We start from the raw sequence: 18,196 nt of genomic DNA, 5'->3' as shown, positions 1-18,196 counted from the left end.
CACATAAAAAATAAAAATAAAAGAGTGGAAAACTGTCCGTGTGCATGAGCCCTAATATCTCTTGGGTTAAACAAATAAGCAAAGTTAATTAATCAAATTAACAAGTAGCAGAATATTTGTATGCTATAAAAGAAAACATCACACCTAGTAAAAAAAATATTTACATGTAAAGCATATCTGTCATCTAGAAATAGAAGAGGCAGCCAATATTCCAAATCAATATTAATGAGAATGAATCCTCTTTGGAAGAAATTACATTAGTATGACATGCTCTGCAGTCTAGACAACAGTATTTTAAAATATATATATAAATACTACTGCAGCACAATTCTGCAGGATCACTATTACTTATTATCAAATAAAAAAACAACATACTTTTTGGAAAAAGCTGTATTTTGCCACGTCTGTATCAAATGGAAGCTCTTCCTCTTCAAACTCTTCAGCATCTATGAAATCACTATGTGAGAGAGGAGAAATGTTTACAGAAAAACACCTTGACAGTTTTCACTCTGTTCATGGTACAGGTAATACATGGTAAAACTAACTATAAGTTATAAATTACCTTTCACCAGTGTCACTTTTCGAATGTTTCAAAAATTTGGCAAGAAATCTACCTTTTTTGTCATCTGAAAAAAATAAATACATACAGAAACATTAACATTCACTAGTTTCCTTAATAAGAATATGCAACATATATTTTATTTATTAAATCATATATGAGCACTGATAGTCTGTATTCCAATAGGGGATAGCAAGTGTCATCTATAAACTGTGGAAGAAGCACAAATGCGGATGACTGAAAAAGTCTGCGTCGGGGGTGGGGGGGCATGCCCGAAAGTCGACGTGTTGCTGAAGTGCTCCGCTGTCCACTCTCACCATCCACGGCCATCCGAGCGCTAAAGAAGAGCGGAGAGCCTCCAAACTCTCCCAGTCTAGTGCCAGACCCCAGCCGCATCAATCCGTGGGGAAATTGCAGAGCCTGGCCGGCCACTCGAGTCCTTTTCAGGATCGTGGCCGGCTCCTCATGGCGGAGCTCCGCCGCCATCTTGGTGCCTACCAATACCCTGGCCCTGCCGCACTAGCCTCCCGTGATCGGCGGGACAGCTGGGGGAGAAAATGTATTGGCAGTGAAGCGGTCTGCCTCCAAGGGGGCCCCGGAGAGCATACACTGCCCTAAGGCTGCACTGAGGCCTGCGTCGGCGGCCTCTGTGCACCCGCGGCCGGCCGCCATCTTAAGGCCTGCTAGGCCTGTGAAGTCTCTATTACAAACAGCGGTATTTGCAGCGGTGGATGAGGCAGAGGACATATAACTCCACCCATTGAAGATAGGATAGTCTGCTGGGAGGCCCTGGAGAAGTCCCTACAGCTGCCTACTGCCAACCGCCAGCCTCTGCACCACTACACAGAGTGCACCCTCTCCTGACAGGTACTGTGGCACAACAGCATTGATCTGTTTCTCCCTGTGCCCCCTCCCTTCCCTAAACCTACACCCAGTAGCAAATCTCGTTCGATCATCCTGATCCCTCTTACATTTATTGGCCTGCTTACTGCCGCCAGTGCCTGCGGTCCCGCTGCTGCCGAGTATACAGCCTTCCATCCCATCAGAAGGGACATTCTGTACAACCGAGCCCCCCCCTCCCCCCGAAACCCATTATGCCATGACTGTAAACTCTTTGAGGATATGTGGGGCACCCTGATATGGTAGGCATGTGAACTCGGGGCTATGTCCTCCCCCCCGTCTTCCCAAGACTCCTGTTGAACTCTTCAAAGCCTTACTACCATCAGGAGTCACTTACAACAGCCGTGCACCCCATGGGAAAAATCGGAGACCAAAAGAAAGACCTACGCCTCAGTGCTCCTTCCCCAGACTTTTTCCACTATGGATCGCTATCTACACAAACCGCTACCTCAACCCAAAATGGCGGAGACCCTACACAAGACCCGCAAGGTCATCATGAGTAGGAGCCGGGTACCCCAACTGATCTTTCGCTCACCCCGGAGCAGGGATCGTTTGCCCCATTGACAGCGGACATCCTAGACACTAAACTACAATCCCTACTCAAAGCCATCACTCACAATATAGCTCAAGAAGTAGGGAAACTTGCTAAAGAGCTGAGAGGGGAGATTGATCAGCTAGGAGGCCACACAGACACCTTGGAGACTAAGTTTGATGAACTGGTACAATATTTTCAAGTTTTGGAGGAAGATAACACCACCATTAAATACTCTTTCACCCAACTCCAAGCACAACAGGAGGACCTTGAAAACCGGGAACACAGGCAGAACTTGCAGATCAGAGGCATCCCTGAAACAGTAGAAGACAGGGACCTTCGCTCCTATCTCCTGAGCCTGATTAATGTGGTGGCCCCCAGAATTTCGGATATCGACTGGCGCTTAGACAGAGCTCACAGATCCTTAGCTCCCAAACCTCCAGCTGGAGCTAACCCAAGAGACGTGGTGGTTCGGTTCCACTACTACAATAGCAAAGAAGCATTAACACTCGTAACCAATCCAGGCTGGATTTTAGGGGATCCAAGATCCAAATGTTTAACGATCTCTCACCCATTACCCTGGCGAGACGAAGGAACCTCTGACCACTGACACTACACCTCCAGACCCACATGATTCTATACCGCTGGGGTTTCCCCTTTCACCTCTCAGTGATTCTAGATGGCACACAATATTCTCTTTGCGATCTCCAGGAAAGTGATGCATTCTTACACAACCTGGGCTTGCCTACTCTCCCTGACGAGGATCCTACACTGCTCCCTACCACTTCTAAACTGTCTGCAATCCCAGGTCGCATTTGGACCCCAGTGAGACAGAAGCCACCCAAGGCCAACCTCACCCCTCAGTGGAGACCATCCTTCAGACCTCCAACTTCAAATGACCCGCACCTGGTTAAGGTTCCATTTACTTCCTCTGTTGGGACTTTCGCTGCTCTTGTTTGGCCGAATATGCCTTAGTGGATACCCTCACTTAGTGGATACCCTCACTTATGATGAATGAAATACTTATATAGCGCACAATGCGAACTGAATCGCCTCTGTCTATCCCCGACACCCACGGGGTGCACTGTTCATTGTTATGTTTATTGCTTACTATTTTTTTTTGTCTTTTTCCTAACATCGCCCTGGTTCAGTTGAGATATACCTTACCAGATCTTGATGAACCAGGCCCTCTGTTTCGGAAGGTGGGGTGAGGCCCCCCGGCTCCCCCATGTTAGGTGGTCTACATGACCCCCTCACCAGCCCAAGGCCCGGACCTGGGCTTCCTGGAGGTCTTTAACCCTCCAGTTTTCTCTTCGGATGTCACTTGGACTCATGTTTATTTTTCTGTTTTACTGTTCTCTTATTGGTTGCTTTTTTTTTTTTTTTTTTTTGCCCGCAGCCCCCTTTTGATGCTCACCACATCTGTGTTACCTTCCACAGTTTTTTTTTTTAGTCCTTTTTTTGACCGGTGGCTGCTACATCTTAGTGAATATAACTGTTTATGTTGCACATCTACTACTGTTCTACATATTGTCGGGTTAGTTTGTACCTACCCCATATTCCTTGCACCATGGAATCCCTTACCCAATGTATGCTACGCTATTTCTCATATGCTTAGTTACCAGGTTAACTTGTTATGGCGCTGAAATTTTTTACCTATAATGTGAAAGGTTTAAACTCTGTTCGGAAGAGATGGCTGGCTCTGAAAGAGTTTAAAGCTTCCAAAGCGGATGTTATTCTAGTCCAGGAGACTCACTTCCGTCCTAGGGGTTCCCTCGAATTTGCCAGTAAACATTTCCCAATATCATTTATGGCCTCCGAGCCGTCTGGTAAGGCTGGCGTGGAGGTTCTAATTAATTGCTCCTGCCCCTTACGAATCAAATCCTCATGACAGATTTATTATCCTGGACTACATGCACCAATCCCTCACGATACTTAATGTTTATGCTCCTAACTCCGGTCAGGTTTGCTTCCTTACTACCATATTTGACACTTTAGACAGGTTCTCTCAGCCATTCATTGTGATTGGCGGTGATTTTAATATGGCCATGTCCCCCAGTAAAAACAGACATGTTCTGTTCCCACTTAAGACCCCTTCTAACCCAGACTCCCTCTCCAAATAATTTCGTAAACTCATCAGGGCCAAACACCTCTTGGACATCTGGAGGATCAAACATCCCACGCATAAACAATACACATTCTACTCCCACTCCCATAAACTTTTCTCTAGATTGGATCACTTCATCTCCACACCCCTCTTAACGTCCGCGGTCTCCTCTGAAATAAACCCTGTCTCCTGGTCAGACCACTCCTCTGTACACAAATGCCACATACACACGATCGAATTGTCCGGCAGAATTGGTCCAGCAAACAATCCAGCGGACTTTATAACGAACGAACTTGGCCATACACGGACGCTCCAAAAGTCCGGCGATTTCTAACGTGATGACGTACAGCACATAAGGCGGGACTAGAAAAAGGAAGTTCAATAGCCAGTAGCTTTCTTCTCGTACTTGCTTCAGAGCATGCCTCATTCTTAGTCCGCCGGACTAGCACACTGACAAACGGATTGTCCGCTGAAAGCCAAGTCCAGCGGACAAATTTTGAGTCAAAATTACTTTCTAAGTCCGCCGAACTTTACGATGAAAAAGTCCACTGGAGCGCACACACGATCGAACTGTCCGACGGACCTAGTTATTAGACAATATATAAGATTTTAATGTCCTGGTATAGAACCCCAGAGGTCCTACATAAATACGACCCTGGGGTTTCCCAGATGCGCTGGAGGTGCCGGGACAATATTGGCTCCCTTTTTCACATCTTTTAGGAATGTCCCATTATTCCTCTTCCACAGGTTCTGCAGACACTGGAGCAGATTCACAGAATGGAGCACCTTACTGCTACTAACCATGCCAATCTGCCTCGGTTTTCCAGGGTTTGGGACCTGTGGGACAACTTAAACCATAATCCTGGGACCCCTTCAGTAGTACACTCTCCTCTTGAATAGATACGTGGTGGGTTCATCCCCCGACTCTGCCTACACTCCCATTAAAGATTCCTTGGTGCTCCCACCCCCCCCCGTGAGATTCCCATGGAGTGGCTCTGTCTGGTATAGGCGCTTCTGGGACCCCATTTACCCTAGACCTACTGAGTGGCTACTCTTATGGTGTGGCATACTAATACACTAAATCTGCCCACCCTTTGGGTCCCTCCCCACTCCACCTTCCCCTCGTAGCTACCTCTCCTTGAATCCCATAAGTATTAAAATGTAAATCTGTACAACTGGTGCAACTGTAACCTGACCTTGTCTGGCTCTGGCCTTTGTTTTATTTCAGCTAAATGATTGTATTCTTTTATTTTTTATTTTTATTACATCATTGACACTGACAATTGTTTGATGTTGCATTGTCCTATGTATTTTTGAAATCTTTCAATAAAACATACAATTAAAAAAAAAAAAAGAAAAAAAGTCTGCGTCACAAATTATCCTTTTTCCCTTCGGAAAGGAAACAATCATACCACAAGTCGCAAATGAAAAATGTCACCTGCTATTTATTTCTTTTTCCTTACAGACATCCATTAGCAAAAAGTAAATGAGCTTTATATCAAGGCCTCACCAACCTCTATATCTGCAGGCACCGAGCGTCAATTCATCCTCAAATTCACAGCAGAAGCACAGAAGTTGTTCTTTTTCTCAGCAGCTTATAGGAAAGTTGTATGTCTCCTTTGCTATGAAGGAGAATCACATAGCACCCTCTGCCCCTTGGCTTCAACTCTATGCAGACTGTGCAATGAAGCGTTTTCCCGCTTGACAGTCTGTATAATCTGTTCTCTCCACACCCAACTGGGCTGTACTGTTTTCCATCACCGGGCACTATTATTCATCCCCACACTCTGCTGGGCACTACTGTGCTCTTTCCACTCCTTGCTAAACACTAATGTTCTTACCTTCCTAAGTTAAGCTGGTAATATTGTGCTTCCCCTTGCCCTGCTGGACACTATGGTCCCCACCCCTTTTGCTGGGCACTATAGTTCTGCCCCATCCACTATCAGGCCCTACTGTTGTTCTCCCCACCTACATTGGGTACTATCGTACTCTCACACCCCACTGGGCCCTATTGACACCCTCCCCCCCCCCCCCCATTCTTCACTGGGCATAATTGCTTTTCTCAACACGCTAACTGGAATTTATTTAATACGTTGTACAAAATCCTTTGCTAGTAATGACAGCTTCAAGACACCTCTTTTATGGGGGAACAAGTCAAATGCATTGCTCAGGTGTGATTTTTGCACATTTTTCCAGTGTTTTCAAATCTTGAAAGTTCCGTGGGCCTCTTCTATGAACTCTGATCTTTAGTTCTATCCATAGATTTTTTATTGGATTCAAGTCAGGTAATTAACTGGGCCATTCTAGCAGATTTATTTTCTTTATTTGAAACCAATCAAGAATGTCCTTGGCTTTGAGTTTGGGATCATTGTCTTGTTGAAATGTCCACCCTCGTTTCATCTTTATCATCCTGGTAGATGGCGGTAGATTTTTATCAAGCTGCCAAAATTTATAAATTTTTCCATTCATCCTTCCTTAAACGATATGAAGTTTGCCTGTACTGTATGCTGAAAACAGCCCCACACCATGATTTTTCCACTTCAGTTCAATTTTGGTCTCATCTGACCGACTATATTATCCCAGTATTTCACAGGCTTGTCTAATTGTTGTGCCGCAAACTTTAAACAAGCTTCAACATACTTTTTCTTCAGCAATGGAGTCTTGCATGGTGAGCATGCATACAGGCCATGGCGGTTGAGTGCATTACTTCCTAGAAACAATTGTACCTGTCAACTCTAGGTCTTTCTGAAGCTCTCCACACGTGGTCATTGGCTCTTGCACCACTCTTCTGATAATTCTTTTCACTCCTCTGTCAGAAATCTTGCAAGGAGCAATTGGTCGTGGTCAGTTTATGGTGAAATTATGTTCTTTTTCACTTCCGGATTATGGCCCCAACAGTGTTCACTGGAACATTTAGAAGTTTAGAAATACTTCTGTAACAAATACCATCAGTATGTTTTGCAACAGTAAGGTTGCAAACGTCTTAAGAGAGCTCTTTGCTTTTACCCATCATGAAATGTTTCTTGTGTGACACCTTTTTATAGGCCATCAGTTGAGACTGAACCAGCTGATATTAATTTGCACTGACAAGGAGCAGCATTTATTTCTAATTACTGATAGATTTTAGCTGGAGTCTTGGCTTTCCATGTCTTTTTGCACCTCCCTTTTTCATGTGTTAAACACTTTTCCCTGTGACATTCCATTTTATTACACCAAACATAATTTCTGAAATTATTTGTTTTGGTTTCTTTGTATTTATGGATTGTTTGGGTTGTTACCTACATGTGGTGAACATTTCATGTCAATAGCACCTTAAGAAATAAATTTACCTAGAAAAATGGTGATGCTAATACTTTTTTTACCCACTGTATTATGTACAATGAATACATTATAAAGGCTTAAGACTCTATTTAACACTCCACTACCAATATTCAGGACAATTTAGCAGTGCCCATTTTTGCTGCAGCATGCGGAGCATGCCACATCTCTTCTGTATCTCAGGGTGTCCCTCTTTCCCAAGCTGATATGTATAGATTCAACCTTTTTCCAAAATTATGTATACCTAACATATTAATATTGTTAGCATTATTAGAACAAGTGGTAATAAATCCAAAACCAAAACATGTGACATACTGCATTAGATGTAAGATGTAATGGCTGCATTAGTTTTCTTCTTTCGTTTTTTTTCCCTGGTGATCTGGCCAGTAGCACACCTCCTGTATTAGAGTGCCCCCACAGTAGCCCTGTCAGTCTAGGGGGACGGTAGTGTTAGATGCATCAAATTTAGATACAATAACAAACTGAAGTGGAACCCCAACTAACATTTTTTAAGCAGTTACAGAAACTTTTTTTTTTCTTTTGGGATAAAGGTTTTACATAAGTAAATAAAAGCTGACCCTTGTAAGCATCCCTGGTGGTGTTAAATGGTTTGTCCCAACCCTCTAACTGCTACAACTGCAAGACAAATTCCTCTGTTGAAAAAAAAAAAAAAAACAGATTTAGGGTAGATTTAGACATGCGTCTAACTCTCCCTTTCCTCTGAAGCCTGATCCGTGTTTGGATCACACTTCAGAGGCCACTGAAAGGTGGTGAGGAAGCATTGCACCTATTCATTTCTATTCACACATTTCACAAGTTGCAGTTCTACTAGGTGGATGCTTCTGTCTTATCTGATGTCAGCTTCGGACGCAAGGTCCTTCACGTGGCTCTTTGACCTGCCTTTTGTATTTTCCTTGGCCTGTTAGCAATCATTTGTGGTGTTGCCTAGCCCTCAGTTGGACTTCTTTTGGACATCCTGAAGGTTTAGGACTTCCTTTGTCCTTCTTGTGTCCCTCAATGGATTTCAAGAAAAAGATTATATGGCAAGTAAAAAAAATCTGGTTTCCCTCTAAGAAATGCATGAAAGAATTTGGTATTTCATCAGGGCATATCATTTCAGCCTTTATAAAAATTTACCTTTAACTTGGTCCTGCTTCACCTCTAATGCTCTATTGTCACACAATCCAACCTCAACAAGTCGATTCTCCTGGATCGATCTCCAAATAAAATCAGGCTTCACTACCGGTATACAATGCTTCTGAATATTCTTCTGCTGGGAACTATTCAGAGCTGCATTACTTACTGCAACAACATGTGTACACTAGAAGACAAAGAACTCTGATCAAAATAAAATTCATGTATAAGCCATAAACAGTATGATATTCTGACAGTAAGATTTGACTATTGTATTACTTCATCTGTAAATTTCCCTTTATTACAGAAAGTGAAAAATTGCAATTATTAATAATTCCAGACAAAAGAAGACCAGAAGAAGACGGAAGCCTCAAAGAGGGGGAACACAGACATCACATCCCTGAAGGAGGAGCGATTTGCTAAGTAAGTGTGCATAATGTGTTCTGCATACTCACACACTATGACAAGAACTCCTGATTCTTTGAACCCAAATTTTTATTTTTTTTTGTGGTCTAGTTCGGCTTTTAGTGCAGAAAGTTGAAAAAGTCTAAAGCCTTGTGTTAACTCCAACTACAGCAACTAAAATCTTCCCTGGGGCTGCCATTTCTCGCTTCTGAAGACTCGATAGCAGAAGTGAGAAAGGTGACTACATACTGCTGGGGGTGAGGCCTGAAAGCAAACAGATTTATTTAACCTGCATGGAATAAAATGCATGCTTGATTTAAAGCTGTGCATGATGGTAATTTGATTTTCTGTTCAAGTATTTTATTAAAGATTATCAGAAAACATTGAATGTAATAAGTAAAGAGAAAAAAATTAAATTATAACATTAAGATAATCTTATTATAGGAAAGTAGGTCTCTCGTCTCATATGATATCATATAATTGTTTAGTTAAACATTAAAGTAAGACAGATCAATGCAGTAAATTAATAGTTATCTATCTAAACAACAATCTACCTTTTATATATATAAATGTATGTAGAGTCACTAGTATATTTGGTGCTCTTTTCAATAGTGGAACATTATGGTTAATCTACCGCTGATTTGGGGCCTAATATCAGCATATTATTATAGTATGTCAACCAACTATAGTAGAGTTTACCTGAATTAAAAAGGTAATGTGAAAAATAAGGAGGGGAAGGGGTTTACAACAAGGAGGGGAAAGAAAGCAAGTAGGAAGAGGGAGGGATAGGAAGTCCCCGAAGGTAGGTTACTCTCAGAGGGTAATGATATCTACACATTAAATCCTCATCTACCATGGTAAAAATACTTGATCTTCAAAGTTTGGTGGCAAGCAAATGTTTAATCCATGGTTTCCATAGTTTATTGAACTTTTTTAGACAGTTTTTTATCTAAAACTTCAATTTTTGCATGTAACAGAGTTTGGTTCATTCTAGGTTTGGTATCGACTAAATTCAGAATAGGCTAAATTCAGAATAAGTGTTTTTCAAACTTTAGCTATATTAGCAACTGTTAAAGTGGTTGTAAACCCTTACAACCAACTTTGACCTACAGGTAAGCCTAGATTAAGGCTTACCTGTAGGTCCAAGAAATATCTCCTACACTTATACGGTTTAGGAGATATTTACCTGAAGACAGCCACCGCTGTCTGTGGCGCGCAGGCGTACTTGGCAGGCCGCAGATCGCGGCAACATGCCTCTCGTGATGGCTCCCGTGCGCATGCACGGGAGTGACATCATCGCGACTCCGGCGAATCACAGCGCCGGAGCAGCGAGACCCGGAAGTCACTTCTGGGATACATGGCAACGAAGAGGAAGACAGAGGACCGCTTCGGGGGCTTCGTTCTCAGGTAAGTTATTCATAATGAGCTAGTATGCTATGCATACTAGCTCATTATGCCTTTGCCTTACAGGGTGTGTTTTTTTTTTTTTTTGCCTTTACTTCCTCTTTAACCACTTGCTTACTGGGCACTTAAACCCCCCTCAGTCCCAGACCAATTTTCAGCGTTCAGCGCTGATGCACTTTGAATGACAATTGCGCGGGCATACAACACTGTACCCAAATGAAATTTTTATAATTTTTTTCCCACAAATAGAGCTTTCTTTTGGTGGTATTTAGTTACAGCTCGTAGTTTTATTTTTTGCTAAACAAACAAAAAAAGATGCAAAAAAAAAAAAAAAAATCATGTTTTAATAGTTTGTTATAAAATTTTGCAAACGGGTCATTTTTCTCCTTCATTGAAGTGCGCTGATTAGGCGGCACTGATAGGCTGCATTGGTGGGCACTGATGGGCTGCATTGGTGGGCACTGATAGGCTGCATTGGTGGGCACTGATAGGCTGCACTGGTGGGCACTGATAGGCATAGTTAAGGCGGCACTAATAGGCACAGATAAGGCGGCACCGATGGGCACAGATAAGGCGGCACTGATGGGCAAAGATGGGCACAGATAAGATGGCACGGATGGGTGGCACGGATAAGTGGCACGGATGGGTGGCACGGATGGGCACTGATAGGTACCACAGATAGATGGGACTGATGGGCACTGATAGGTGGCACTGCTGGGCACTGATGGGCGGCACTGCTGGGCACTGATGGGCGGCACTGCTGGGCACTGAGGGGCGGCACTGGGGTGCAGCACCTTTGAGGCAGATTGTGGGCACTGTGGGTGGCACTGTGGGTGGCACTGTGGGGTGGCACTGTGGGTGGTACTGTGGGTGGCACTGTGGGCACTGACGGGGGCACTTACTTTTGCTTTTACTTCAGGATGGCACTGCGGGAGGCAGGTGGGCACTGGCATGTGGCAGGTGGTCCCTTGTATTGATGGCCGTGATCGGGACTGATGTCCCGATCACGGCCGCCGGTGATCGGCTTTTTTTTTTTCTCCTCTTGCTGACAGGAATAATAGCCGATTACCGGCTCCGTTCTATCACATGATCAGCTGTCATTGGCTGACAGCTGATCACGTGATAAGGGGTCGGGATCGACCCCTTGCACGGATCGGTGATCAGGCGAGTCTCATGGACTCGCCGATCACAGAGCGCGCCGCGCGCGCCCCTCAGGGGGCGCGCAGGCCGCTCGTACACGGGACGACGTCAATAGACGTCGTCCCGGAAATGTAGGTCCGCGCTAATGCCGTCATTTGGCAATAGTGCGGATCCCAAGTGGTTAAGAGCTGAAATAAAAATGTAAACCAATTTTGTTGTAGAAATTCTGGTCTTAAGTTTAGAAGGGCCAATGCCGGGTCAGGTGTAATAGTGCTTTCAAACATTGCTGAGCCAAGCATGAAAATGGATTTCCCAAATTCTTGTACCACTGGACATTTCCACTATATGTGGTGGACCCAGCTGGAAACAGCCGCAAAAACATTATATAATATTTAGAGATTCTAGTTTGAACCAAGTACCATCGTATGAGTACTTTGTATGCAGTCTCAACTGCTGTTACATTTGGTGAGGAAGATTTTGTTATGGACCATATCTCAGACCATTCGGCTGCATCAAAAGTACAACATAGATAGTTTTGCCATTTGGCCACATAAGAGGGTGGGGATGCATCGGGTTTAGTAAGCAATTGAGAATAGAATTGTTTTCGTAACTTGTGCAAGCATGATATACCAGCCTTTGACCGGGCTCAGAAGACTATGGGGAAGTCCATGCTGGATAGAAGGCCAGATTTTTGTAGAATGATAGGAGTGGGTTATTTAAAGATTGTAGACCATACATACAGTTGTGCTCATAAGTTTGCATACCCTGGTAGAATTTATGATTTCTTGGCCATTTTTCAGTAAATTCTGCAAATTCTTGGGCTGTCTTGCATGAACTGCAAATTTGAGATCTCACCAAAGTGGCTCAATGATATTTAGGTCAGAAGACTGAGATGGCCACTCCAGAACCTTCCTTTTATTCTGCTGTAGCCAAAGACAGGTTGGCTTGGCCTTGTGTTTTGGATCATTGTCGTGTAGGAATGTCCATGTACGTCCTATCTATACACTGCTTCTTGGCTGATGAATGCAAATGTTCCTCCAGTATTTTTTGATGACATACTGCACTCGTCTTTCCATCAATTTTGACCAAATTTCCTGTGCCTTTGTAGCTCATGCATCCCCAAAACATCAGCGATCCACCTTCATGTTTCACAGTAGGAATGTTGTACCTTTCATCATAGGCCTTGTTGACTCCTATCCAAATGTAGCGTTTATGGTTGTGGCCAAAAAGCAAAATTTTGGTTACATCACTCCAAATGACTTTGTGCCAGAAAGTTTGAGGTTTGTTTCTCTGCTGTTTGGCGTATTGTATGGGGGATGCTTTGTGATATTTGCATAGTAATGGCTTTCTTCTGGTGACTCAACCATGCAGCCCATCTTTCTTCAAGTGCCTCCTTATTGTGCATCTTGAAACAGCCACATCATGTTTTCAGAGAGTCCTGTATTTCACCTCAAGTTATGTTGAGGTTTTTCTTTGCTTTGCAAACAATTTTCCTGGCAGTTGTGGCTGAAATTTTAGTTGGTCTACCTGACCGTGGTTTGATTTCAATAGAACCCCTCATTTTCCACGTCTTGTTTAGAGTTTGAACACTGCTGCTTAGCATTCTCAATTCCTTGGATATCTTTTTATATCCCTTTCCTGTTCTATACAGTTCGACTACCATTTCCCGCAGATCCTTTGAGAATTATATTGCTTTTCCCGTGATTCAGAATCCAGAAACATCAGTGCAGCACTGGATGAAAGATGCAAGGGTCTGTCAGGAGTCCAGAAACTCATTCACACACACAAACACTAATTACAATAAAACAGATTACAGGTAAGGATGGTTACCTTTAATAGCCATTCAAACCCCCCTGTGTCAACTTATTTGCATGTCATCAGGCCAAAATCACCAGGGTATGTAAACTTTTGATCAGGGTCATTTGGGTACTTTCTGCTGTCATTATGATTTAAAAAGAGTAAACAGAGTTGATTAATAATAAAGGCTTCAGCCACACACTAACCATGAGTAAAATACGTTTTTGTGTTATCATTCATATAAATCATAATTCTTGATTCTGCCAGGGTATGTAAATATTATGAGCACAACTGTAGTTCTGTGTCTATCTCATAACGATAAAGAATGTTTAGTGATCAGGTTCAGAAAGTTCTTACGATCCCTTGGACCTAACCATAATACAGTGCCTTGCGAAAGTATTCGGCCCCCTTGAACTTTTCAACCTTTTGCCACATTTCAGGCTTCAAACATAAAGATATAAAATTTTAATTTTTTGTGAAGAATCACCAAAAAGTGGGACACAATTGTGAAGTGGAACGAAATCTATTGGATATTTTAAACTTTTTTAGCAAATAAAAAACTGAAAGTGGTGCGTGCAAAATTATTTGGCCCCTTTACTTTCAGTGCAGCAAACTCACTCCAGAAGTTCAGCGAGGATCTCTAAATGATCCAATGTTGTCCTAAATGACTGATGGTGATAAATAGAATCCACCTGTGTGTAATCGAGTCTCTGTATAAACACCTGCTCTGTGATAGTCTCAGGGTTCTGTTGAAAGTGCAGAGAGCATCGTGAAGACCAAGGAACACACCAGGCAGGTCCGTAATACTGTTGTGGAGAAGTTTAAAGCCGGATTTGGATACAAAAAGATTTCCCAAGCTTTAAACATCCCAATGAGCACTGTGCAAGCGATCATTTTTAAATGGAAGGAGTATCAGACCACTGCAAATCTACCTGGCCGTCCCTCTAAACTTTCAGCTCAGACAAGGAGAAGACTGATCAGAGATGCAGCCAAGAGGCCCATGATCACTCTGGATGAACTGCAGAGAACTACAGCTGAGGTGGGAGAGTCTGTCCATAGGACAACAATCAGTCGTACACTGCACAAATCTGGCCTTTATGGAAGAGTGGCAAGAAGAAAGCCATTTCTCAAAGATATCCATAAAAAGTCTCGTCTAAAGTTTGCCACAAGCCACCTGGGAGACACACCAAACATGTGTAAGGCCGCGTACACACGGGCGGACTGTTCGCCCAACTTTGTTTGTCAAACAGTTTCGGCAAACAGTCCGCTCAAAATTAGCATGGACGGACATGGCCACACACGGCACTTTTTTGAGCGGACTGTTTCAGCGAACTGTTTGCCAAACAGTTCGCTCAACTTTTGAAATGAACGGACTCGCCCACGTAAGGCGGAGGCAAATCCGCCCATTTCGAGCGCGTGTACAGGTAGGCGGGGCCTGGAATGGGCTTAAAGGGGAACCCCAACGCCGAAAAAAATCGGCGTGGGGGTTCCCCCAAAGTCCACAACAGACCCTTGTCCGAGCACGCTACCCGGCCGGCCAGGAAAGGGGGGCGAGCGAGCGCGCCCCCCCTCCTGAGCCGTACCAGGCCGCGTGCCCTCAACATGGGGGGTGCCTTGGGGAAGGGGGGGCCGCGCGGCCCCCCCACCCCAAAGCACCTTGTCCCCATGTTGATGAGGACAAGGGCCTCTTCCCGACAACCCTGGCCGTTGGTTGTCGGGGTCTGCGGGCGGGGGGCTTATCGGAATCCGGGAGCCCCCTTTAAGAAGGGGGCCCCCGGATACCGGCCCCCCACCCTATGTGAATGAGTATGGGGTACAATGTACCCCTACCCATTCACCTGTGAAATAAAGTACAAAAAAAAACACAACACAGAGAAAAAATATTTTATTGCACAGCTCCGGGGGTCTTCCGTCTTCGGGGGTCTTCTCGCCGGACTCCTCCGCTATCTTCTTGTAGCTCTTTTACTAGCGGAGGAGCCCGGCTTTCTTCCTCCCCGCCGCCGGCCTCTTCTCCCGACTTCGGGGGTCTTGTCCCCCTCTTCGGTTCTTCTGCCGGGCCACCGTTGTAGCTCTTTTGCAGGCGGTGGCCCGGTCTTCTGTCGCCGCTGCCTTCCGTTCTTCTGTCGCCGCCTTCGGTTCTTCTGCCGGGCCACCGCGCCTTCTTGTAGCTCTTTTACAGGCGGTGGCCCGGTCTTCTGTCGCCGCTGTCGCTGTCGCCGTCGCCGCCTTCCGTTCTTCTTCTTCTTCTTGTTCTTCTTCTTCTTCCCCAGGAGATGTTGACACGTCGCTCTCTCCGGCCGGAATGCCAGAGCCGCGCTGTGCGGTCACTTATATAGTGACAATGGGGCGGTGTCACATGGTATATGTCACATGGGTTGGTCACATGGTGACCCCGCCCCCTTACGATGTCATAGTCCCCATGTGACATCAACCCATGTGACATATACCATGTGACACCGCCCCATTGTCACTATATAAGTGACCACACAGCGCGGCTCTGGCATTCCGGCCGGAGAGAGCGACGTGTCAACATCTCCTGGGGAAGAAGAAGAAGAACAAGAAGAAGAAGAAGAACGGAAGGCGGCGACGGCGACAGCGACAGCGGCGACAGAAGACCGGGCCACCGCCTGTAAAAGAGCTACAAGAAGGCGCGGTGGCCCGGCAGAAGAACCGAAGGCGGCGACAGAAGAACGGAAGGCAGCGGCGACAGAAGACCGGGCCACCGCCTGCAAAAGAGCTACAAGAAGGCGCGGTGGCCCGGCAGAAGAACCGAAGAGGGGGACAAGACCCCCGAAGTCGGGAGAAGAGGCCGGCGGCGGGGAGGAAGAAAGCCGGGCTCCTCCGCTAGTAAAAGAGCTACAAGAAGATAGCGGAGGAGTCCGGCGAGAAGACCCCCGAAGACGGAAGACCCCCGGAGCTGTGCAATAAAATATTTTTTCTCTGTGTTGTGTTTTTTTTTGTACTTTATTTCACAGGTGAATGGGTAGGGGTACATTGTACCCCATACTCATTCACATAGGGTGGGGGGCCGGTATCCGGGGACCCCCTTCTTAAAGGGGGCTCCCGGATTCCGATAAGCCCCCCGCCCGCAGACCCCGACAATCAACGGCCAGGGTTGTCGGGAAGAGGCCCTTGTCCTCATCAACATGGGGACAAGGTGCTTTGGGGTGGGGGGGCCGCGCGGCCCCCCCTTCCCCAAGGCACCCCCCATGTTGAGGGCACGCGGCCTGGTACGGCTCAGGAGGGGGGGCGCGCTCGCTCGCCCCCCTTTCCTGGCCGGCCGGGTAGCGTGCTCGGACAAGGGTCTGTTGTGGACTTTGGGGGAACCCCCACGCCGATTTTTTTCGGCGTTGGGGTTCCCCTTTAAGCCCATTCCAGGCGGCGGAGCCCGCGACGTCTCCGTCGCGGGCCCCGCCTACCTCGAAATGAGCAGACTTTCCTCCGAGCGGGAACAGTTTGCTCATTTCGAAAGTAGCCTACACACGGGCGGACTGTTCGCTCAAACACAGTTTCAGCGGACAGTTTTTCGGAATTTCCGAAAGACTTTGTCCGTCAAACTGTCCGCTGAAACTGTCCGCTGAAAGCCCACACACGAGCGGACTGTCCGCCCAAACACTGTTCAGCGGACAAGGTTGGGCGAACAGTCCGCCCGTGTGTACGCGGCCTAAGAAGGTGCTCTGGTCAGATGAAACCAAAATCGAACTTTTTGCCCACAATGCAAAACGATATGTTTGGCGTAAAAGCAACACAGCTCATCACCCTCAACACACCATCCCCACTGTCAAACATGGTGGTGGCAGCATCATGGTTTAGGCCTGCTTTCCTTCAGCAGGGACAGGGAAGATGTTTAAAATTGAGGGGAAGATGGATGCAGCCAAATACAGGACCATTCTGGATGAAAACCTGTTGGAGTCTGCAAAAGACCTGAAACTGGGACGGAGATTTATCTTCCAACAAGACAATGATCCCAAACATACAGCAAAATCTACAATGGAATGGTTCACAAATAAACGTATCCAGGTGTTAGAATGGCCAAGTCAAAGTCCAGACCTGAATCCAATCGAGAATCTGTGGAAAGAGCTGAAAATTGCTGTTCACAAACGCTCTCCATCCAACCTCACTGAGCTCGAGCTGTTTTGCAAGGAAGAATGGGCAAGAATTTCAGTCTCTCGATGTGCAAAACTGATAGAGACATACCCCAAGCGACTTGCAGCTGTAATCGCAGAAAAAGGTGGCTCTACAAAGTATTAACGCAAGGGGGCGGAATAATTTTGCACGCCCCACTTTTCATTTTTTTATTAGTTAAAAAAGTTTCAAAAATCCAATAGATTTCGTTCCACTTCACAATTGTGCCCCACTTGTTGGTGATTCTTCACAAAAAATAAAAATGTTATATCTTTATGTTTGAAGCCTGAAATGTGGCAAAAGGTTGAAAAGTTCAAGGGGGCTGAATACTTTCGCAAGGCACTGTATATTTGATATTGGGAAAGGGTCACAGTCCACTGCTTCTATTGCAACCTAGAGGAGGGTTTCAGTAGTAGCTTGATATTTTGACTATTGTGCCACTTGAGCAGCCTTGTAATATGTCATGAAACCCAAACCACCTCGCAATTTGGGAGATGTAAGGTTTCTTTAAGCAATCTTGGTATAATTTGTCCCCAAGTGAATTGTATTGCTCTCTTCAGGATGTGTATAAGGAGAACTCTAAAAATATAAAGATTTCAGCAGAATTATCATTTTAATTAAATAGATTTTCTCGAACCAGGAAAGTGGAATAGATTACAATTTTGACAAAACTCATGGTTTGTTTCAATAAGGCTGGATAATTGGCGGAAAAAGATCTTTGTGATCACCAGTGAGCTGGATGCCTAAGTAAGGTAGACTGTGTGTAGTCCATTTA

At 45.2% G+C, this 18,196-nt stretch overlaps 1 protein-coding gene across 8 annotated transcripts in view; it reads right to left on the bottom strand.

Moving 5' to 3' along the window:
* PARP4 (poly(ADP-ribose) polymerase family member 4) overlaps positions 1-18,196 on the bottom strand; it is a 716,724-nt gene that overhangs the window by 617,052 nt on the left and 81,476 nt on the right. For all 8 annotated transcript variants that reach the window (XM_077483981.1, XM_077483982.1, XM_077483983.1 and 5 more), the window contains exons 3-5: positions 8,554-8,737; positions 563-626; positions 376-457 (exon numbers count right to left, since the gene is read on the bottom strand). In XM_077483981.1, coding sequence (XP_077340107.1) covers positions 376-457; positions 563-626; positions 8,554-8,737 — 330 coding nt within the window. The remainder of the gene's footprint in view (positions 1-375; positions 458-562; positions 627-8,553; positions 8,738-18,196) is intronic.

This window comes from Lithobates pipiens, unplaced genomic scaffold (genome assembly GCF_037356315.1).
Source record: "Lithobates pipiens isolate NorthernLeopardFrog02 unplaced genomic scaffold, aLitPip1_a1.2 Scaffold_16, whole genome shotgun sequence".
Taxonomy (NCBI): domain Eukaryota; kingdom Metazoa; phylum Chordata; class Amphibia; order Anura; family Ranidae; genus Lithobates; species Lithobates pipiens.
Note: the sequence above shows the minus strand (reverse complement) of the source record. Positions and strands in the feature narration are given on the sequence as shown.